The sequence below is a fragment of the Microcaecilia unicolor genome, chromosome 1 (assembly GCF_901765095.1).
Source record: "Microcaecilia unicolor chromosome 1, aMicUni1.1, whole genome shotgun sequence".
In the NCBI taxonomy this organism is placed as follows: Eukaryota; Metazoa; Chordata; class Amphibia; order Gymnophiona; family Siphonopidae; genus Microcaecilia; species Microcaecilia unicolor.
The window spans coordinates 464,198,579-464,217,733 of NC_044031.1; the positions used below are offsets into that span (position 1 = coordinate 464,198,579).

General features: G+C 42.4%; 1 protein-coding gene across 3 annotated transcripts in view; it reads left to right on the forward strand.

Moving 5' to 3' along the window:
* RALBP1 (ralA binding protein 1) overlaps positions 1-19,155 on the forward strand; it is a 98,466-nt gene that overhangs the window by 15,546 nt on the left and 63,765 nt on the right. For 2 of the 3 annotated variants that reach the window (XM_030213394.1, XM_030213391.1), the window contains exons 3-4: positions 8,361-8,819; positions 9,873-10,222. In XM_030213394.1, coding sequence (XP_030069254.1) covers positions 8,361-8,819; positions 9,873-10,222 — 809 coding nt within the window. Of the gene's footprint in view, positions 1-3,878; positions 4,085-8,360; positions 8,820-9,872; positions 10,223-19,155 lie in introns of those variants that run through there. The other variant, XM_030213396.1, reaches the window with a different exon arrangement.

Sequence of the window (19,155 nt, forward strand, 5' to 3'; positions counted from 1 at the left end):
AAAGAAAAAGATCTAGGTGTCGTATATAATACCAAAAAGACTATAATGCCTCTGTATCGCTGCATGGTTCGACCGCACCTTCAGTTTTGCATTCAGTTCTGGTCACTGTTTCTAAAAAAAGATAAAACGGAATTAGTAAAGGTTCAAAGAGCGACCAAAATGATAAAGGGGATGGAACTATGCCATGCAGAAGCTTAGGAAACAGACTCTTTAGTTTACTGTAGCATTGTTCTGTTGGGTATACAAGAAAAACATCTGCATAGACCATAGATTTTGCAAAATGTAGCAACCAAATTGGTATTGAGCGGCGGGGGGTTTGGGTTCGCCGGACTATACCATATTTGATTAAATTACATTGGCTCCCAGTTAGGGCAATGGTTAATTTTAAATTGTTGGTGTAAATGTTTAAGATGGTTTGGCTACTATACTCCGCAGTTATGATCAGAAACTGAGAATCGTTATTTGCTGTCTAGTGTCTCTTCTATAAATTTGTAGAATACAAGAAAAGGGACCATTATAGGTAGTGGACCACTACTGTGGAACTCCTTGCCATATATGGTAAGGGAAAAGGATTTTCCATTTACATCTGTTGGGATGACTTACATATGTTTAAATATATTTTAAACTCTGCAACTGGCATGGTATTAGATTATTGTATTAACTGGAAGTGCTGGCTGTTGGGTGATTAATTAGATTATTATAGTGTAACTAGTGGAACCAAGCCCGTTTCGTCAAAAATGAAACGAGCCCTAGGAAGGCTCTTGTCTAAGCGATTTTTCCTCTCTCCCATGCCCTCCCCTCCATGCCCAGCGATTCTTCCCTTCCCTCCGTGTCCCGCAATTCTTGCCTTTTCCGTGCTTCCCACAGCACTGTGGCCTTGTCTAACCATGTGGTCAGTGGTTGGGGGGCTGCCCACAGCAATCATGTCTTCAGTGTTGCCAAGCTCTGCTTGCCAGCACTACTGGGAAGGACTCCACTTTGGCGGCGTGCCTAGCCCGTTCCCTTGGTTCTCCTCCTGTTTTCTGGGGTCTCAAGCATGGGCCGGCCATGCTGCAATCAAGAGGACAGTCAACCTCTGGTGTTTCACCTCAGACCCGCCGCGGAAGGATGCACTGCCACTCAGCGGCTCTCCCCCGGCCTTCTGTCCCCAGCGAAATCCAGGTCAGAGTGGTGGCAGGCAGGCAGGCTGGGCTCATGTCGCCTCCAGCGTTCCCTTGCCTTCCCTCTGTGTCCCGCCCTCCTCTGACATCATTTCGTCTCAACACGAGGGCGGGACAGTGAGAGGGAAGGGAACGCTGGAGGCAAGCTGACGTCAGCAAGATGTTACGAACCCAGACAGCCAGCCAGCCATAGAATCCTGAGGTACAAATTATTATATAAGATGTGCCTTGCAGTAATGCTAAAGCAGAATATAAATGTTCAAATTAAAGACCAACAGAGATCTCCTCCCTGTAAACATATGTCACATATCATGCAGGTTGCTCATCTTCTAACTTTATATCTGAAGAGAGGCCTTAGTTAGGGAGTTAATCTACATAGCTCTTTAGCATTGCATGTCACCTGGAAAAGTAACTTTGTTTTAGCTATTATAAGTGTTGTTTGATTACAGTAATGCTATGAGTCACACAGTTGACCTGTCTTCATTGGGAGTTGTTCTGTGCTAGATTTCTCTAATAAAAAACACAGCAGAACATTAAAGAATTGTAGGTCCAGTTGTGTGCAGGAAATCACTTTTCAAGCAGCATACCTTTGCTACGAAGCTCTGGAAAAATCCTCTGTGCCAGTAGGAAAGAGCATTAAGTCATCCATGAGGGTGGCTCGTGGTGCTACAGTCCTAACATGAGAGAATATTTTGCTCTGTATTCTGATGGGGTTTTTTTTTCCTCTCCTCTCACAGGAATAGAGTTCAGAAAGAAAAACAAATAATGTAAAATTATTATTGAAAGGCGAGGAGCAGGGCATTCAAAATAGAATTAAATTAGGTCAATTAGAACTTAATAATATTTGGACAGGTCGGTGAATGGCTTCTCTCTCCCTTTTTTGTAAATGATTTTGCTATTTTTAAACAAATGCTTCAGAATGCCTGGCTAGAAAAGGTGCCAAGACCAGACTATAAAAGCAAAATAAATGGGTTTCCACAATCCAAAACCTGGTGGATTGGTTTTTTTTTTAATTATTATTATTTTTTTAAATCTCTCCAGAGTTGGAGAGAGGAATAAACTCATCATGTACAGTTAAGTTACTCAAAATGTTTTGCAGGAGTTATTAGATGTTATGGAGTACTTTATTGTGCCTCTGTGACTGATAATGATTTTCAATGTATAGTATGTCATGAAAATGAGATACTATTGCTTTCTTACGCTTTTTGCGTTAATAAGTTTTTCTTTTGAATTGATGATGGATTGCTAAGTCACATTGGTTTGTGAGTCATTGAAAATATTAATAAAGATTAAAAAAAAAAAGAAAAATGAGATACTATACACTGATACACTGGTTTATTTTTGCTGGTTTGATAATGACGTGAGGTTTTTATTTAGTTTTTGGTTTTTTTTTTAAATGGCTGCAAGTTAATTGCAGTTAACTCTGAGATGTAACATCTTAATTATTAAACAATTAATCATGCTGCAGCATCTCCTCTCTCCTCCTCCAAATTTCTTCTGTTCTCTTCCATGCTCAACCCTTGTCCTCAGCGAGATTTAGTGTCTTTTCCCCAACCTTTGATTCAATACCATCACTCCTGTGCTCCAGTCTACCTTAAAGGTGGTTTTCGATCAGTTCCTGGTAGCAGCAGCATTGCATATACGCTGTCTGTGGCCTGGTTCAAATCTTTCCCTCTGATTTGTCCTGCCCATACAGAAACAGGAAGAGATGTCAGTGGAGGTGAGATGAGCCAGAGGGGAAGCTTTGGAGCAAGCTGTAGGCAGCATATGTGCAATGGTGCTACAGGTGGGGACCAACAGAAGACCACCTTTAAAGTAGATTGACCGAGGGGGGGGGGGCAGATGCTAAACCCTGAGTGGGGAGGAGGGGAGTGAGATGCAGGCTTGTGAGCAGAACTGGAAGGGCCACAGGTGGGCAATATGGCCGAGGCAGTGAGCTCCAGCAGGCATGAGAAGATGTTGGTGCTGCTCACCACCAAATTTGTGTCACTGCTCATGGGGGTGGAGGGGAGAGAGGGTGCAGGACAATGGGAGGAAAGGGAGAGTGAAAGAGAGAATGAACCTGGGGGAAGAGGAAAGGGAGAGAAGGAAGAGAAAAGGAGAAATGTATCTAGGGGGAGGGAGGGAGGGAGATTATCAGTCCTTTAGGGAAGGGGATTGAGTTTAATATTCCACCTTTCTGCGCTATCAAAGCGATTTACATATTATATACAGGTGCTTATTTTGTACCTGGGGCAATGGAGGGTTAAGTGATTTGCTCAGAGTCTGCAACAGGAAATAAATAAATAGAATAAATACCTTTTAATTGTGTGATTAATTGTGATTAAAAGTTTCAATTGGGAAATGCAGCCGTAATTTTTTGTATGATGGTGGGTTGTGGTTTTACTTGTTTTAACGGTTTAAAGTGAAACTTCTAGATCATTGGCAGTAGTGTAAAGCAGGTTATCAGGTTATCAAGTTTTTCAAAATGAATGTTGCATGTTTTTTTAGCAATGCCATAGTAAGATAATGTTGATCACATATATACTGAAAAGGAGTGTGACTTGGATGGGGAGGGGAGAGAGAAACATAATTGAACTAGACAAATTAAAAATTTACAGAACCAAATGGCTTTCAGGTTGGAGCATTTACTAGTTCCAGTGCTAAGTCTGAGTGCAAAGCTCACAATACTGAGGAAGCAGCACCTTTAAGAGCAACTTCAGCAAAAAAGAAATTGGAGAAACAATAAGCAAGTACATTTGTCAAATGAAAAAATTGTTGGTGTTAATAGGGATTATAATGATTTGTGGTAAGATAAAAGTATAGAACCCAACAGAGCACTTTAAAAGTTTGCTTGACTGAGGAGAGCATTTTGAAGGTGAAAAGGTTCTGCTTACTGGACTATTCTCATTTCAGGGTACTTCTCTGATTTAATAGAGCTAAGGGTAAGTTGTATTCTTTTGTCAAGTTTGTTAAAATTTTGTAAGAAAACAACTTCAAAACATTTAAAATATCCCTCTCAAAGGCAATAATGGTGCCCAAACAGATGTTTGTTTATTTAGACTTGCTATATTGTTTAACCTTACTGGCAGATCCAAATGGTTTACAGAGTAAAACTAGTAACACAGAGTACTTAAAAGGAACTACAAAATCACGATAGGAAAGCAACTGCATTCGCGACAAGAGCAACCAAACATGAGGGATAGAAGGAAGCAATTAGGGAAGGACACAAATAGGGAAGGAAGGGGAAAGTAGAGAGGGAGAGGTACGAACTAGCAGATAGCAATCGGGGAAGGGGGGCATGCTTAATTTACGCCAAAGGCTTGTTGAAAAATCCAGGTTTTAACAGCATGTTTAAAAATTTTTAAAGGAGAATTCAGCAGAGATAAGGGTAGGGAGCAGCAAAGAAAAAGGCACTGTGTCTTGTGGATTCTATTTGAGCAGCATGTGGGCTAGGGAGAACTAAACGATAGTTGTTAATGGAACGAAGTAAGCGGGTGTTTGAGTAAGGAATGGTAAAAGCGGCTAAGTATACAGGTGGGCATAACCGGAAAGCCTTGAAGAGTAAGAAGTTTGTAGAGTATGTGTTGCGTAACCGGGAGCCAATGGTATTTACAGAGATAAGGAGAGATGTGGTCTGATTTCCAGACATGGCAAAGGAGATGGATAGCAGTGTTCTGAAGAGACTGGAGTTTCTTGATTGTTAAAGTCCATTCAGGAAACAAAAGTTGTTTTTATGGTACTGATCTTTTCCCAACATCATTCAAGATAAAATCTTGTTGGCTTTGCATGCTCGCAGTACACCACACAGTAGGGGAAAGGATAAAAGATGGCCTCAGTTTTTTAACATTGTTTTGAGATTCCCAACACTTGCCCTACCAAAGTTTGCTCCATTTTCCACATGACTTAATTTCCTGAACTCATTTTCCAACCTCAGCAGGCTAAAGTGGCACTTCCCTCTTACCACAGCCCAGCAGCATAGACCTTGAGGGGCTACAGCAGCACTTCCACTTCTCCAGACCTTTCCTGATGGGTTTTAAAGATATCCATATACTGAATATATATGAGAGAAATGTACATATAGGGGGTTTCAGAGGTATGCATATTGATTTCATGGATACCTTGATGTAGTGAAAACCAGACTGTGTACTCACTGTCGGTGATTCGGGGGATATTTGAGGAGTATGAGAAATATGCGGGGCTCAAGTTAAACATGGACAAAGTGAGATAATGGGAATATCCTTAAGCGAGGAGGAGAAAACAGAGGTGAGGGACAGGTATGAGTTTAAATGGGCACCCCTAAAAATTCGGTATCTGGGGATACAGGTTCCGGGGGATTTAGATAAGGTATTCCACCTTAATTATGGACATCTGCAAGAGCAGATAAAAAATGATATATTGAGATGGAGAAACAAATGGCTGTCCTGGTGTGGGAAAATGGCAGGGATCAAAATGAATGTGCTGCCACGTATACTATTTCTATTTCAGGCACTACCTGTGGCGGTGCCGAAGCCGTTTATCAAGAGATTACAGAAGGCCATAATGAATTTCATATGGGGAAATAAGAAACCGTGATTGGCACAGAGAGTACTCTGGGGGGAGAAGGGGAGGGGGGGAAGAGCGGTTCCTAATTTGGAGTGGTATTACTGGGGATCTCAAGTGAAGATGATTTTAGATTGGGAACGGGGAATGGAGAAACCCGCAGTCCAAGTGGAGCAATCCTATTGGCCACAAAGGAGTTTGAGATCCTTGTTGTGGACTTCGGAGATTATAGGGAAAGGGATAAGAGGGGAATTTAATCCATACCTTCGGCATTTATTGGAATTATGGGGTGAGATGAGGAAACGCTGGGGGCGGTTAGAAGGAATATCATCAATGGCCGCTCTCCGATGGGAGCCTAAGTTTCAGGTGGGCAGAGAAAATGATACATTTTATTAGTTGGGAAAAGAAGGGAGTGGAGAGTTTTCGGGATGTGCTGAATGGAAGTGGGATGTGGAATTTTGAAGAGGTAGGTGCCCGGTATGGGATCCTGGGGGGAAATGAATTTGCATATCTACAATTAAAACATTTTATAGGCAAGCAGGGTTGGAGGGAAGGATACCCCCGGGAAAGGGAAAGTCTGGAAAACTTGTGGACATTGTTGGGGAAAGTCCCAAAATCGATATCGGTGATGTATCTGTTCTTTCAAGGAGACGAGGATATGGCATACTCATTTCAGGGAGCTTGGGAAAGGGATTTGCAATGCCAATTTACAGAGAGGGAATGGGAAAATATATGTGGGGAAGTACAGAAAGCCTCGGTTTGTGTATTGATACAGGAGAATGTGTATAAAGTCCTCACGAGGTGGTACTACACACCAGAGAGGCTGAAAAAGATATATCCAGGGAGATTGGATGGGTGTTGGAGATGCAAAACACAGAAAGGCACATATGTCCATGTGTGGTGGACTTGCCCAGGGGGTGGTGTCATTTTGGCAAGCAGTGATGAAAGTGTTGGCCCGAGTCATGGGGGTGTCTCTGGTGTGTGGTCCACAGGAGTGTTTACTGGGAATGTATAATGAGCGGGAGGTGTGGGAGGAGAGCAAACTGATGCGCTGGGGACTAGCAGCGGCTAAGTGCCTTATTGCGCACTGCTGGAAATCAGTAGATCCTCCAGATACAGGGGATTGGAAGGTTAAAGTGAGACTTTTGTGGCAAATGGAACGGTTAACGGTATATAAGAGGGAGGGCGAACTTAAGCGGAAAAGGGGATGGGAAGGACTTCAGCGAATGATCGAGAGAGCCTAGAGAGCTCTGTGACATATTCCAGGGAGGGGAGTGGGGGAGGGAAGGGGAGGGGAGGGGGAGGGTAGGGGGTGAGGGAATGGAGGGTACTGTGGATCCCATCACCTATGGTAGGCGTGAGAATAACTAGTAGGGGGATACCATAGGGGGGAATATGGTGGGAGGGAAATGTTTAAAGATATTAGTCGAGAATAAATGGGTTGGTGATAGGGAATTGTTTAATGAAACCAGTTGAGAAGAATTGGGTGGTGTTACTGTTTTGCAGTATCAGGTAGATGGACAGCCTGTATGTTGAGATAAAGTCATGTGATGGATATAAAACAAATTGTTGTATGTTTATTGGTTTGATGGTTACAATTGTAAACATGATGAAAATGCAATGAAAATTTAAAGTAAAAAAAAAAATCCCTGCATGTAAGACATTACAGTAACCCAGCTGATTCAAGATTATTGCCTGAACTAATACTCTGTACTGTTCGGGTTAATACTCTGTACTGTTCGGGTTAAAACAGAGATCTAATAGTCCTTAGATGATGTAATTAAAGTAGAACTTCTTACTCAAGCTCCTTAATTGGTGTTCCATTGTTAGCTAAGAATCCAGTATAACACCTAAAACTCTTTCAAAAGTTTCAGAATTTAGTTGTTCCCCTGACTTTAGAGTGATAGCTTTAGGGATATCCAGTAAAGTAGGACTAAAATATATTAATTTTGTTTTGGAAGTATTTAGTTTCAACAAGTTCTCAGTTGCCCAACTATGAGTCTTTTCAATACAGTCCACTAGCAGTGTTGACTGTCTTCGTAACCCAGGTCTAGATTGTCGTCTTAACCCAATTCTAGAGGTACTAAAATAAAAATATCAACCTAAGAAGAGATAAAGAAGCCTAAGGATTTCAATGTTGGGCCCAAAGTGCTCATAAGAATATTAAATAAAGATTGGAGATAATGGTGACCCCTGAGGGACCCCACAAACAGAAGACCAACCTTTAGACAAGTTATCCATCTTTTTTTTACTTTATATCTCCTATTCTGCAAAAAAATCTTTAAACCAATTCAAAACTACTCCTGCCAATTCAAGATCGCTCAATCTGTCTAGCAGCAACATATGATTCACTGTGTCAAAACCTCCTGAAATATCAAACTGTAATAACTATCCTTTAATACTACTATTTTTTTTGCTGATTTGTTTTATTGTGCAGTATTCAGCTATAAAATAACTTCTAAAAAGATGGCATAAATGTTGACAGAAAAGGATCACGTGGTCCATCTGTTCTACCCATTTGTTTCTAGATGCTGCATATTCAGAAAGGGTCCTTCATGCCATGCCTGTTTTGTTGGCTGGGTGAAGAGATTAATGTTTAATTGTTCTGTATTATAGCCTAGTTTGTTTATGGAAATAAGATGTAACATGTTTTTCCATGTTTTTCTGTCTCCTTGAAAGTGGAAGGTTATGCTGCTTTCCAGGAGGACAGCTCTGGAGATGAAGCCGAAAGCCCATCAAAGATGAAAAGATCCAAAGGCATCCATGTCTTCAAAAAACCCAGCTTTTCCAAAAAGAAAGAAAAAGATTTTAAAATAAAAGAGAAACCTAAAGAAGAGAAACATAAAGAGGAGAAACACAAAGATGAAAAGCATAAAGAGAAGAAGTCAAAAGACTTGACAGCAGCAGATGTTGTTAAACAGTGGAAGGAGAAAAAGAAAAAGAAGAAGCCAATTCAGGAGCAGGAGTTACCACCAGTGGATGTCCCGAGTCATAGGCCAGTGTTTGGCATGCCTTTGGTCGAAGCTACAGAGAGGACCATGCTCTACGATGGCATCCGTTTGCCAGCAGTGTTCCGTGAATGTATAGATTATGTAGAAAACCATGGCATGAAATGTGAAGGCATCTACAGAGTTTCAGGTATGTCTTCAGTAACCTTGTACAGATTTCAGGGCTTGGCTTCTTATTTGCTTTGAATGAAATCCTAATTTTAAATACAAAGAGGCTCTCACTATATAGTCTTTCAAGGTCTAGTAACTGAAGAAGACTAGCAGAGGGCTTGTACATTTGAGGAAAGGAGGAGAAGTCTACAGCAGGCACCCGTTTCTAAAAGTGGCCCTTCTGTTGTATGTAGTGATGCTTGGGGTTGTGGTACGTGTGATCTTATTTCATTTTGGGCTTTTAATGATGTCTATTTTCAATTGAAATATTACATTTCATAGAAGATTCCTTCAATTCTTCAGACTACTATGCTATCCTTTATTTTTAACTATCCATTCTTTGATAGTCTGCCGGGATGACTCAGGCTTCCTTGCCTGCCAAGGGCTGGAAGAGAAAATTTTCTGCAAGAGCATTGCCTTAGAGTTGCTCTAATTTTGGCAGGGATTACTGTCAGTGGCATCCACCTTTTTTGTCATCAGAGCTTGAGTGCATCCAGACCTTGGTTTCCTCGTTGCATTTGCTAAAGCATTAATTTCCAGCTCTGCAGCACACGGTGTTATATCCTGAACTTTACATTTTTGCATTGTCTTCGCCAAATTAATCTGTGTTGTATTTTTTCTTTTTTTGTAATTCTGTCAGCAACTGATGTGGGTATAGTCATAGGAAAAAGAATCAGTGGGAAAGATGAACAGTTGACAGTCTGGGAATAATTAGAATTTGTGTTTTATATTAACTGTGATTTGGGGAGGTTCTTGCTTTATGGATCCCCTAGATTTCACATGATGTGAAACACCTAAGGAAAAAATGGTGTAAAACATTTTACACTGGTGGCACTTTGTAAGCAATAGCATTGTAGAACTGTAGGTAACTGGATGATAAACGTTCCAGGCCAATAGCAATCCATGGCTCCCTCAGACACATCCCAATTACTGCAACTTGGCTGGCTATGTACAACTACTGTATGTATATTGATGTTCTACTAATTTTTTTCATTCAAAATGTTTACTTATTTTTTTATTGGAATCTTTGAAGGAATAAAATCAAAGGTGGATGAGCTGAAAGCGTGTTATGATCGTGAAGAGTCTCCAAACTTGGAGGAGTATGAGCCCCATACAGTAGCTAGTCTACTGAAGCAATACCTGCGAGAACTGCCTGAAAATGTACTTACCAAAGAACGGATGCTCCGTTTTGAAGAGGCCTGTGGGAAGAGCTCAGAAAGTGAGAGAGTGCAAGAGTGCCAGCGCTTGCTGAAGGAGTTACCTGAATGCAATTACTACCTTATTTCGTGGCTTATTATGCACATGGACCATGTTATTTCTAAAGAACTGGAAACTAAAATGAACATCCAGAACATTTCCATTGTACTGAATCCTACTGTCCAGGTACATGTCTTATCCTACTATGAATTTCAGGAAGTTCTTGCAACCAGATTGTACAAACCAGTTGTCCTTGGGTACACCATTAGACTTGTTATGTTCCTACTAGGTATCTTTCATTTTCTTGATGCATTTTTGGTGGATGCTTAGGTGAAATGAAGTGGTCCACTGTTGTATCTCCAGCTGCAGCTTAATAGTAAAAACACCCCTTTTGGCAGGTTTACAAACAGAGTGAGTAGTGAGTGATATGCTTCCATATTTCTCACATGAAAAGTATAGTAGCTTAAAAACTTTTTTATTCAACTTAGAGAAGCTCATACTTAGAGTTATCAAATATTTACTGCATAAATTATATGTTGCATTGCACATGTTAATCCTTTGATGTTTGGAGCCAGAATTTTCAAACTTGCAGAATGTATTTGTTCTAGGAAAAGGAATTCATAAACTACAGGCTTCAGAATCTTAGTGATATTATATATCATTAACCCACATACAATTACATGTTTTTGTGCAATGTTGATGTTGTATGCAAGCACCAGAACTGGAATTGCTGAATGCCTAAAATTCAGTGTCTGCAGCCAGATCAAGGTGGAAGGCCCACAATTAGGGATTGAGGCTGGGAGGAGGGGCAGTGGCTGCTGGGTTTTGGCTGGGGCTAGTGTTTTTGAAGGCCAGAAAGATTGATAAATGGCCTGACTGCTGCCTCGGGATGTGCTGCTTCCTTCTGGTGAAATTCAGCGGGCATTCTCTAAGGTGATTTTGGTGGGCAGACAGATCCATCAGTACTATCTCCCATGGCTGGGTCGCTGATATAATGCAGAATAGATGTTCCTTAGAATTCTTCACTCCTATTTCTGAAACCTGTATGGAGTGTTCTCCGAGGACAAGCAGGCTTATTTATTCTCACAAGTGGGTGACCGTGACCCGCATCGTCCGGTCTGGAATTTACTAAAGCTAAATGAGGGCTTTGTGGAGAACAAGACGCGCTCTTCCACTCATGTTCGAGTGCATTCCTGCACGCCGCAAGAACGTTGCCTTAGTTCTACTTTTTCTGCAGTGAGCAGAGATTCTGTTTTTTTTTTTTTACCGTTTCCTGATATCACTCGGTCCTAGAGAGTGTTTTTGTGCCTTTCGGCTACTTTTCATTAATTGTTTCGTCATTTATTGTGTTCCTGTTGTTGGAACCTCCGTCCTTTAATTTTCCTTTAATTTTTTAGTGATTTATGCTGGTTTTCAGTTTCCTTATGTTTTCTGTCATCATCAGGCCGCTTTTAGGCCTTGACTTCAGTCAGGAACTTTCCCTTTTTCCGTGCCGTGCCCTTTTTCAGCCACCATCGCGTCGTTCAGTTTAGCTGATGAAGTTTTTCCTTCCATGTCCACGAAGGTTTGCAGTGTCTTGGGCCCAAACATAACTGTGCTCTCTGTCATCGCATGAAGAAGAGGACCCAGGTTTCCAGAGAGGCTCAATGAGAGAGATTTTTTGGACCCAAGTTCGATTTCTCAGCATCGACGTTGAGCGTCACGCTGGCATTGGAAGCATTGGTAAGCATGGCTGCTGCAAGACCCTTAGATGCTGGGAGCAGTGAAGCATTGATTGGGGGACTGTCTATCGTCGGACCCAAAAGGGAGGTGATGTGTGGATTCGACGTCATCCTCGGCACCGAGGAGCCTCAGTGATATGCTTCGGGCAAGGCCAGAAGCATTGTCATCAGTTGCCCTTGATGCATGGTGCCAGGAGCTCTGTGGCGTCAAAGGATTCGGCACTTGAGAAGCATTGGTGCCGGGAGGACCGCTCCCCTTCCAGCCAGGAGGTGCCGATGCGTTGGTCTCCCAATAGCCAAGATCCAGCTCCCGCATCGATCCCAGCAGTTCAGCAACCTGCGCCTGAGCTGGCACCCCTGCTTTTCCCTGTGTCAACCCTCGATGAGTGCATCCGGGCCTTGCTTCCTGAGCTTCTGATGGCCTTATGCAATGGTGTGCATCGGGGTGCTGGCACCTAACCTGCCTCCCGTTATGGCCCCGCTTGGCCCTCAGCCTGTGGTGTGGCCTCCGACACTGATTCCGTATGTGGCCCCGGGGTCGACTGCCACCCAAGCCGGCACTCCCTCGACATCAGTGGAGTAAGCTTCACTGGAGTCGAGGCGGGAGCCAGCTTCTTAATGCTGTTCTTGAGGACATGGTTCCTCTGCATTGAGGCAGGTTCGGTCTCAACACTTCCATCAGGAGGTATTATCTGACACTGAAGAGGAGCGCTTATAGGATTCAGAGGAGGATCCAAGGTATTTTTCTTCAGACGAGTCCTATGGAATTCCCTCTGAACCCTTCCCTCCACCTGAAAGGAGAAAGTCTCCTCTAGAGAGCCTTTCATTTTTATCTTTTGTAAAGGAAATGGCTGATGCCATTCCATTTTATTTTTATTTTTTATTTTTGTTACATTTTGTACCCCACGCTTTCTCACTCATGGCAGGCTCAATGCGGCTTACATATTGTATACAGGTACTTATTTGTACCTGGGGCAATGGAGGGTTAAGTGACTTGCCCAGAGTCACAAGGAGCTGCCTGTGCCTGAAGTGGGAATCGAACTCAGTTCCTCAGTTCCCCAGGACCAAAGTCCACCACCCTAACCACTAGGCCACTCCTCCACTTTCCTTTGGAGGCTGTGACGGCACCTCTCCAAGAGGTACTCAGGGAAATTCTCATCAGAAACTGGGAGTCCCCCTGTCGGTCCCTGTCATTCCCAAGAAGATTGACACCCAATATTGGATCCATAGTGCGCCTGGTTTTGATAGGCCTCAGTTGCCTCACAATTCCTTGGTGTGGAATCCACTCTCAAATGAGCCAGGAGTCCCAGGGACTATGCCTCGGTGCACCCAGGTAGAGAAGCTAGAACCCTGGATTCTTTTGGGAAGAAGATGTACCTGGTTTCGATACTCATTTCCCATATACAATCTTACCAGCTCTTCACAAGTGTCTACTTGTGAAACTCAGTGTGCAAGTTGTCTGATCTGGCTGACACGCTCCCTCCAGAGCAGGCTGAGTCAGTTCGCCAGTTGGTCAGACAGCAGAAGGTGTGTCTCAAAGTTCTTGGCCAGGGCACTTATGACACTTTTGATGTAGCATCCAGGATTTCTGCTCAAAGTTATCAATGCGTAGACTCTCATGGATGAGTGTTTCTGACTTGGAACATTCTGTTCAGCAGATGTTGGTGGATGCCCCATGCTGAGGGGGATAACCATTTTGGAGAGAAGGTTCAGGAGGTCGCAGACCAAATCAAAAAACACACTGATACCATCAGGGCGCCTTCTGCATCAGCCTCCTCAGCTAGGAGGACTTTTGGCAAAGCAAGGAGGAGTTCCTATTACTATCCTAGGCGTAGGTACAATCCTTCAGTTCGCCAGCCTACTCTGCTCAACCTCAGCGTTCTCGTTCACGTCAACAGCGTGCACCTAAGGCCCGTGCCACTCCATACAGCATAGCCGCAGTAAAAGTGTCTTTCCCAGATGACTTCCTGGTAGGGGGGAGGCCAAAATGTTTTCACCAAAGGTGGCGTCTTTTATAACCTCCAGCCGGTGGGTTCTTCAAATAAAGTGATTTATAGTAGTAGTAGTAGTACTCTGCCTCAGATATGCCTCAATTAGCATCTCAAACCTTCAAATTGCCCACTGAAAGCTCATTCCTTCAGCTCTCAGCACAGGCAGGTACTTGCAAACCCTCTGCCCTTCTGAAAGAAGTTGTAAATGCCTAGTATCCTGCAGCCGAAAAGTGCATTACAATAATCCAACCAGCTCATAATGAACACACATACAAGTATAGTAAACGAGTTCTTATCCAACAAAGACCTAACTGAAAAAAGCATGCTATGAACGAAGTAACTTTTCTTATTCGCAGCAGAAGGATGATTCTGAAAGGTAAGTTTTGCATCCAGGACAACCCCCAGGACCTCAATACTGTTAACAAGAGGAATTGTAAATCCTGTCCTAGTTAGGGGAGCCACAGATCCAGATACATCTGCCCTTGAGAACAGCAATGATTTTGATTTTCTGTGGGTTCAGTTTAAGCCTGTAAACAGATTATCTATCTATCTATCTATCTGATTTGGATTTTTCTCGCACCTTTTTCAGTAGTAGCTGAAGGTGAGTTACATTCAAGTACACCAGGTATATCAAGTCAACCGACTGATCCAACTTACAGTTGACATCTGCAACAGCGTATGGTTAATTAGGATCAACTTTCAACACAATCTGTCATCCACATATATAAACAGGGGAAAAAAAAAGACTCAATAAAGAAGGCAAGAGGTGCCATAAACTAAGTAACTAGAGGTGCAAGAATAGACCCCTGGGGCACACCTCTTTGAAGAGGAAAAGACCAAGAAACTGAATCCTACCAATGAACTATACATTCTTCCCCATGGAAGAACAAAACCAAGCCAACAGCAGCAGCCAAAAGAGCAAACAGGATGCTAAGACTTATTAGGAAAGGGATGGAAAATAAGACCAAGAATATTATAATGCCTCTGTGTCACTCCATGGTGCGACCTCACCTTGAGTATTGCGTTTTGGCTACCATATCTCAAAAAAAAAAAAAAAAAAAAAAAAAAGTTATAGCAGAATTAGAAAAGGGCTCTTCAGCTTGGAAAAGAGACGGCTGAGGGGGGGATATGATTGAGGTGTACAAAATCCAGAATGGTGTAGAATGGGTAAAAGTGAATTGATTTTCACTCTTTCAAAAAGTATAAAGTCCATGGTGACACTCAGTGAAATTACATGGAAATACTGTTAAAACAAATAGAAGGAAATATTTTTTCACTCAAAGAAGAGTTAAGCTGTGGAACTCATTGCTGGTGGATGTGGTAACAGCAGTTAGCATATCTGGGCTTAAAAAAAAGGTTTGGACAAGTTCCTGGAGGAAAAGTCCATAGTCTGCTTTTGAGATAGACATGGGGGAAGCCACTGCTGTCCCTGGGATTGGTAGCATGGAATATTGCTACTATTTGGGTTTCTGCCAGGTACTGGCAGTTGAATAAAAAGTAGTTGTTCATTTTTGATTTTTGCATGAATGTCAACCACTCACTGATGAAACAACTGTCGGCACTTTAAAATATAGTTTTCTTGTCCCTCTCTAATCATTAGACAATAAGCATAGAATTCTAGAGCCGTTACCTATTTTATGTTATCAAGCTGACCAGTCTGTGTATTTACTTTTGCTATTCCAAAAAGATACCCATCTTCTCCTTGCCAAAAAAATTAAAGGATACTCCTCGTCGGTCTGGTGTTCCACACGTTGCCTTGGTCCACTTTGCGAGAACATTTTATGGTGGCCACTTGGGAGTTTTGTCAGCAGGAATTACAACACGGTATTCATCATTAGGCATTGCTTCTAAAGCTGTTTTAAAACTTTGAACGTAGTTGTTATTGTCATGCAACAGTCGTCGTAGATCATGTACAATGTTATAATCTACACCAGGCACAATGCCACAATGATGTTCAGCTTCAACATTTTCATTGTCCATAAAATAGATCTGTACAAATTTATGCTTTTCATTAGGTAATAGTAATAATGATCCTGCTCTGTGATAAATCTGGTCCTTAACCTTGAAAGTAGGCATAAAGCCAACTTCTTTGATTTTATGTGCCCCAAATGAGGTCATTTGAAAACATGAGTTGTATTTTCTAATGTTTTTCAGAAAATGCATAGCAGCTGGGGTACAGCCATTGGATAAGGATTTTAGTGGTTCTGGAGGAGCATTTAGTAAAGGGAGCCTTACCTTACAACCTGAGCAGCACATACCAGAGAGTTCTGCCTTAAATTTTAGTGCACAACATAATTTGCAGATAATGTTTATCTTGCTAATGCTCAATGAGGAGATTCTTCATATTCATTCATTGAGTTGTAAGAAAAAACTGCCTCTTTTAAATTGGACTTTGTTAATAGTTTTCTATTGGCTTCTCTTTTACGATTACTTTCTAAATGTTGAGCATTTCGCTGTCTGGACTCTTGGGCTCTGATAGTAGCTTGTGTTTGTCTTTGGTAGTGAAGTTGTATTTCACTTTTTTGTTGGTTTTCAATACTCTTTACTTGAGCTTGCCTTTCCCTTTGGTTCACAAGTCGCCTTTGATTTTCAGCTGGTGTTTCATCAGCTCTTAGTTTAGCCTGCCTTTTTCACTGATCTACAAGCCGTATTTCATTTTCCGTTGAAGTTTCAACTGCTCTGGATAGAAAACAAACTATTTAGTATCTGGATCCATGGCAGGCCCAAAAATTATTGTCTGCTTTAAATATATTCTACTTTAATTGAGCCTTTAACATTGACAGTGCAGAGGGGTATGTGAAAATGGCTGAGTGGGGGTATATTGCTGAGAGTGAGTGTAAATGGGTACGGTAGAATCGGTGAGTGTCGGTGAGGGTGTGCTACTGAAGAGTTGTACTGTTGAGGGGAGGTTTGAGAATGGGTGAGTGTGAATGGGGGTGAGAATGTATGAGTAGGGGGGTGCACTGCTGAGGGCTGAGTGTGAGCATGAATGAGTGTGAAAGAGGGTGTACTGGGGAAGAGGGTTTGAGTGAGGGTTTTCTGCTGAAAGTTGTGTGAGAATGAATGTGAGTGGGCGTGTTTTGCTGAGGGGTGTGTGAGAATGGATGAATGAGTGGGGGTGTGCTATTCTGTGGTTTGTGAGTGGAGGTGAGTGTGCGTGGAGGTGTGCTACTCTGGGGGGGGTGAGAACAGGTGAGTGTCAATGGGGGTATGTGGTACTGAGGGGTGAGTGTGAGTTGGTGGGTTGTTCTGGGGGGTGTGATTGGGGTTGTTTTGCTGAGGGGTGTGTGAGTGGCTGAATTTGACTGAGGTGTTTTGCTGAGGGGTGTGTGAGAGAGGGTGACATTGAGTTTAATATTCTCTTAAATCAGAAAATGTGGAGACTGGATCCCTACCAAGCATAAACTTTTCTTTTCCAATCAATTTGTTTAGGTTGATTTTCTTGATTAGTTGTTTCTTTCAATCTAGCAAGTGCCTGCCGTTTGGCTTTCACCGTTTTCCTGTCAAAACACAGCCTTCTTCTCGAGGGCATATTGAAATTCATTTCCTGCCCTTTTCGAGGAGCACTCCAATGGCGGGGTAGTGAATTAATACACACACACACACACACACACACACACACACACACACACACACACACACTTCCCAGTCTGACCCCAATACTTTCTCCCTACCCTCTTCCAAGCAGTCTCTGAACCTCCCTTGTACTGAAATTATTAGAGAAGAGGGTATTAGAGAATGAGAGAAGGACAGCTGCTGTTTGTGTTTCTTCACCAGTCTCTGAGCCCTCACCCTGTCCTAAGCAGTTTGTCGCTTAGCAACAGCAAGAAAGCAGTTTGTCACTTAGCAACAGCAAGAAAGCAGTTTGTCACTTAGCAACAGTAAGAAAGCAGTTTGTCACTTAGCAACAGCATGAAAGAACTTTAAGACCTGCAGCCTATTTATTTAACGGATTGAGGTATTGCTCCTCCTCCCCTGAGTGCCCCTGAGTCACTTCAAACTACATAATAACCTCGGCAGCGGCAGGTAGAGTCTGACGTTTGGTGGCCGTAGCTCTTCGGGGGCCGGAGGAGTTCGGATATGGACAGACAAACAAATGCACGCGTCTGCTTTCTATATATAGATGTTCTCATAGGAGCCGACTCTGTGGGTGCTTGAGCACCCCCAATATTGAGAAAATTCCTTGTATGTGTCCAGGGAGAGGTTATTTTCACTGGGCTTAGCACCCCTAATAATTTTGAAAATTTGGCTCCTGTGGATTTTCTTATGATATCTCTGTGCTATAGTTATTCTGAAATCCAGTCTGTGCAGGATGCAAAGCTGAGGTTTCTGCTAAGAATTATAGAGATACTTAAGTGGGCAGAAAATCACTTTCACAGTAATTACTCTGGACTCGTTTGCTAAGGATATGACAGTACCTCTTATGTGGCCCTAAGCTTGGCTGACAGGCTGCACCAATGAAAGGAATAATGCCAAAATGGAAATATATTATTTATTATAGATATAAAAATAGCAATATGGCAAAATGCAAAGCAAGGTACAATATGCTTGTGCACTACAAAAATACTGATTACCAATATATATATATATATATATATATATATATATATATATATATATATATGATTACACCATTATAATATCCTAAGAAGATTATGAGGAATTACACACCTATAATATGTTCTGAGAAGATTACACACTTAGTAGCAAAATAAGGCTGAAGAACACAGGTCCTGTTATAACCAATCAGTGACAGGCAACCACCATAAACTGGCTACCCTTGAACTATAGGAAGGAAAATCCTGCTTCTCTCACTCCTTGCAGTTCATAGGTTCCAGACTTCTGGCGATGAATCAGATTCCTCCTTTTAGACTCCAGCAGAGTACCTGTGAGTCTATCCCTGTTCAAGAATAAAATCCAAGGTCTTTTTTCTGTGCACTGGTTACACAGTCTTTGGGGAATCCACAGAGCCGCAACTGCACTGACCTTGTCAGATTTATCACGAGGAATTCAGTTCATTGGTATTCAGGCCAAAAAGTCAGTCTCTCTAGCTCCTCTGAGAGAGATCTATCCACCAGGCAAATCTTCTTCTCTTCCTTCTCCCAACTTCTAATTTCTCTTTCATCCCCCATCCTTGGCCCTACTCTCAGTCAGGTGACACGTGGACCAGTCACCAACTGGGTATATGTGTCCAGCAGATAACCCACAGTCATGGCAAAGAGGGCTTGTGAGCATCCAGCTAGAATACCTTATCAGTCACGAGCCTGATTGTAGCAAGCTCCCCTCCATTATTCACAGTTGTTACTGGAGTCACTGTTCCTGAGAAGTTCACTCCTCCGCATGCTCCCAGGAGACAAGGTGGCCAGCCAGTGCACGTAGACATATGTCCTTGATGAAGTCAGCAGTA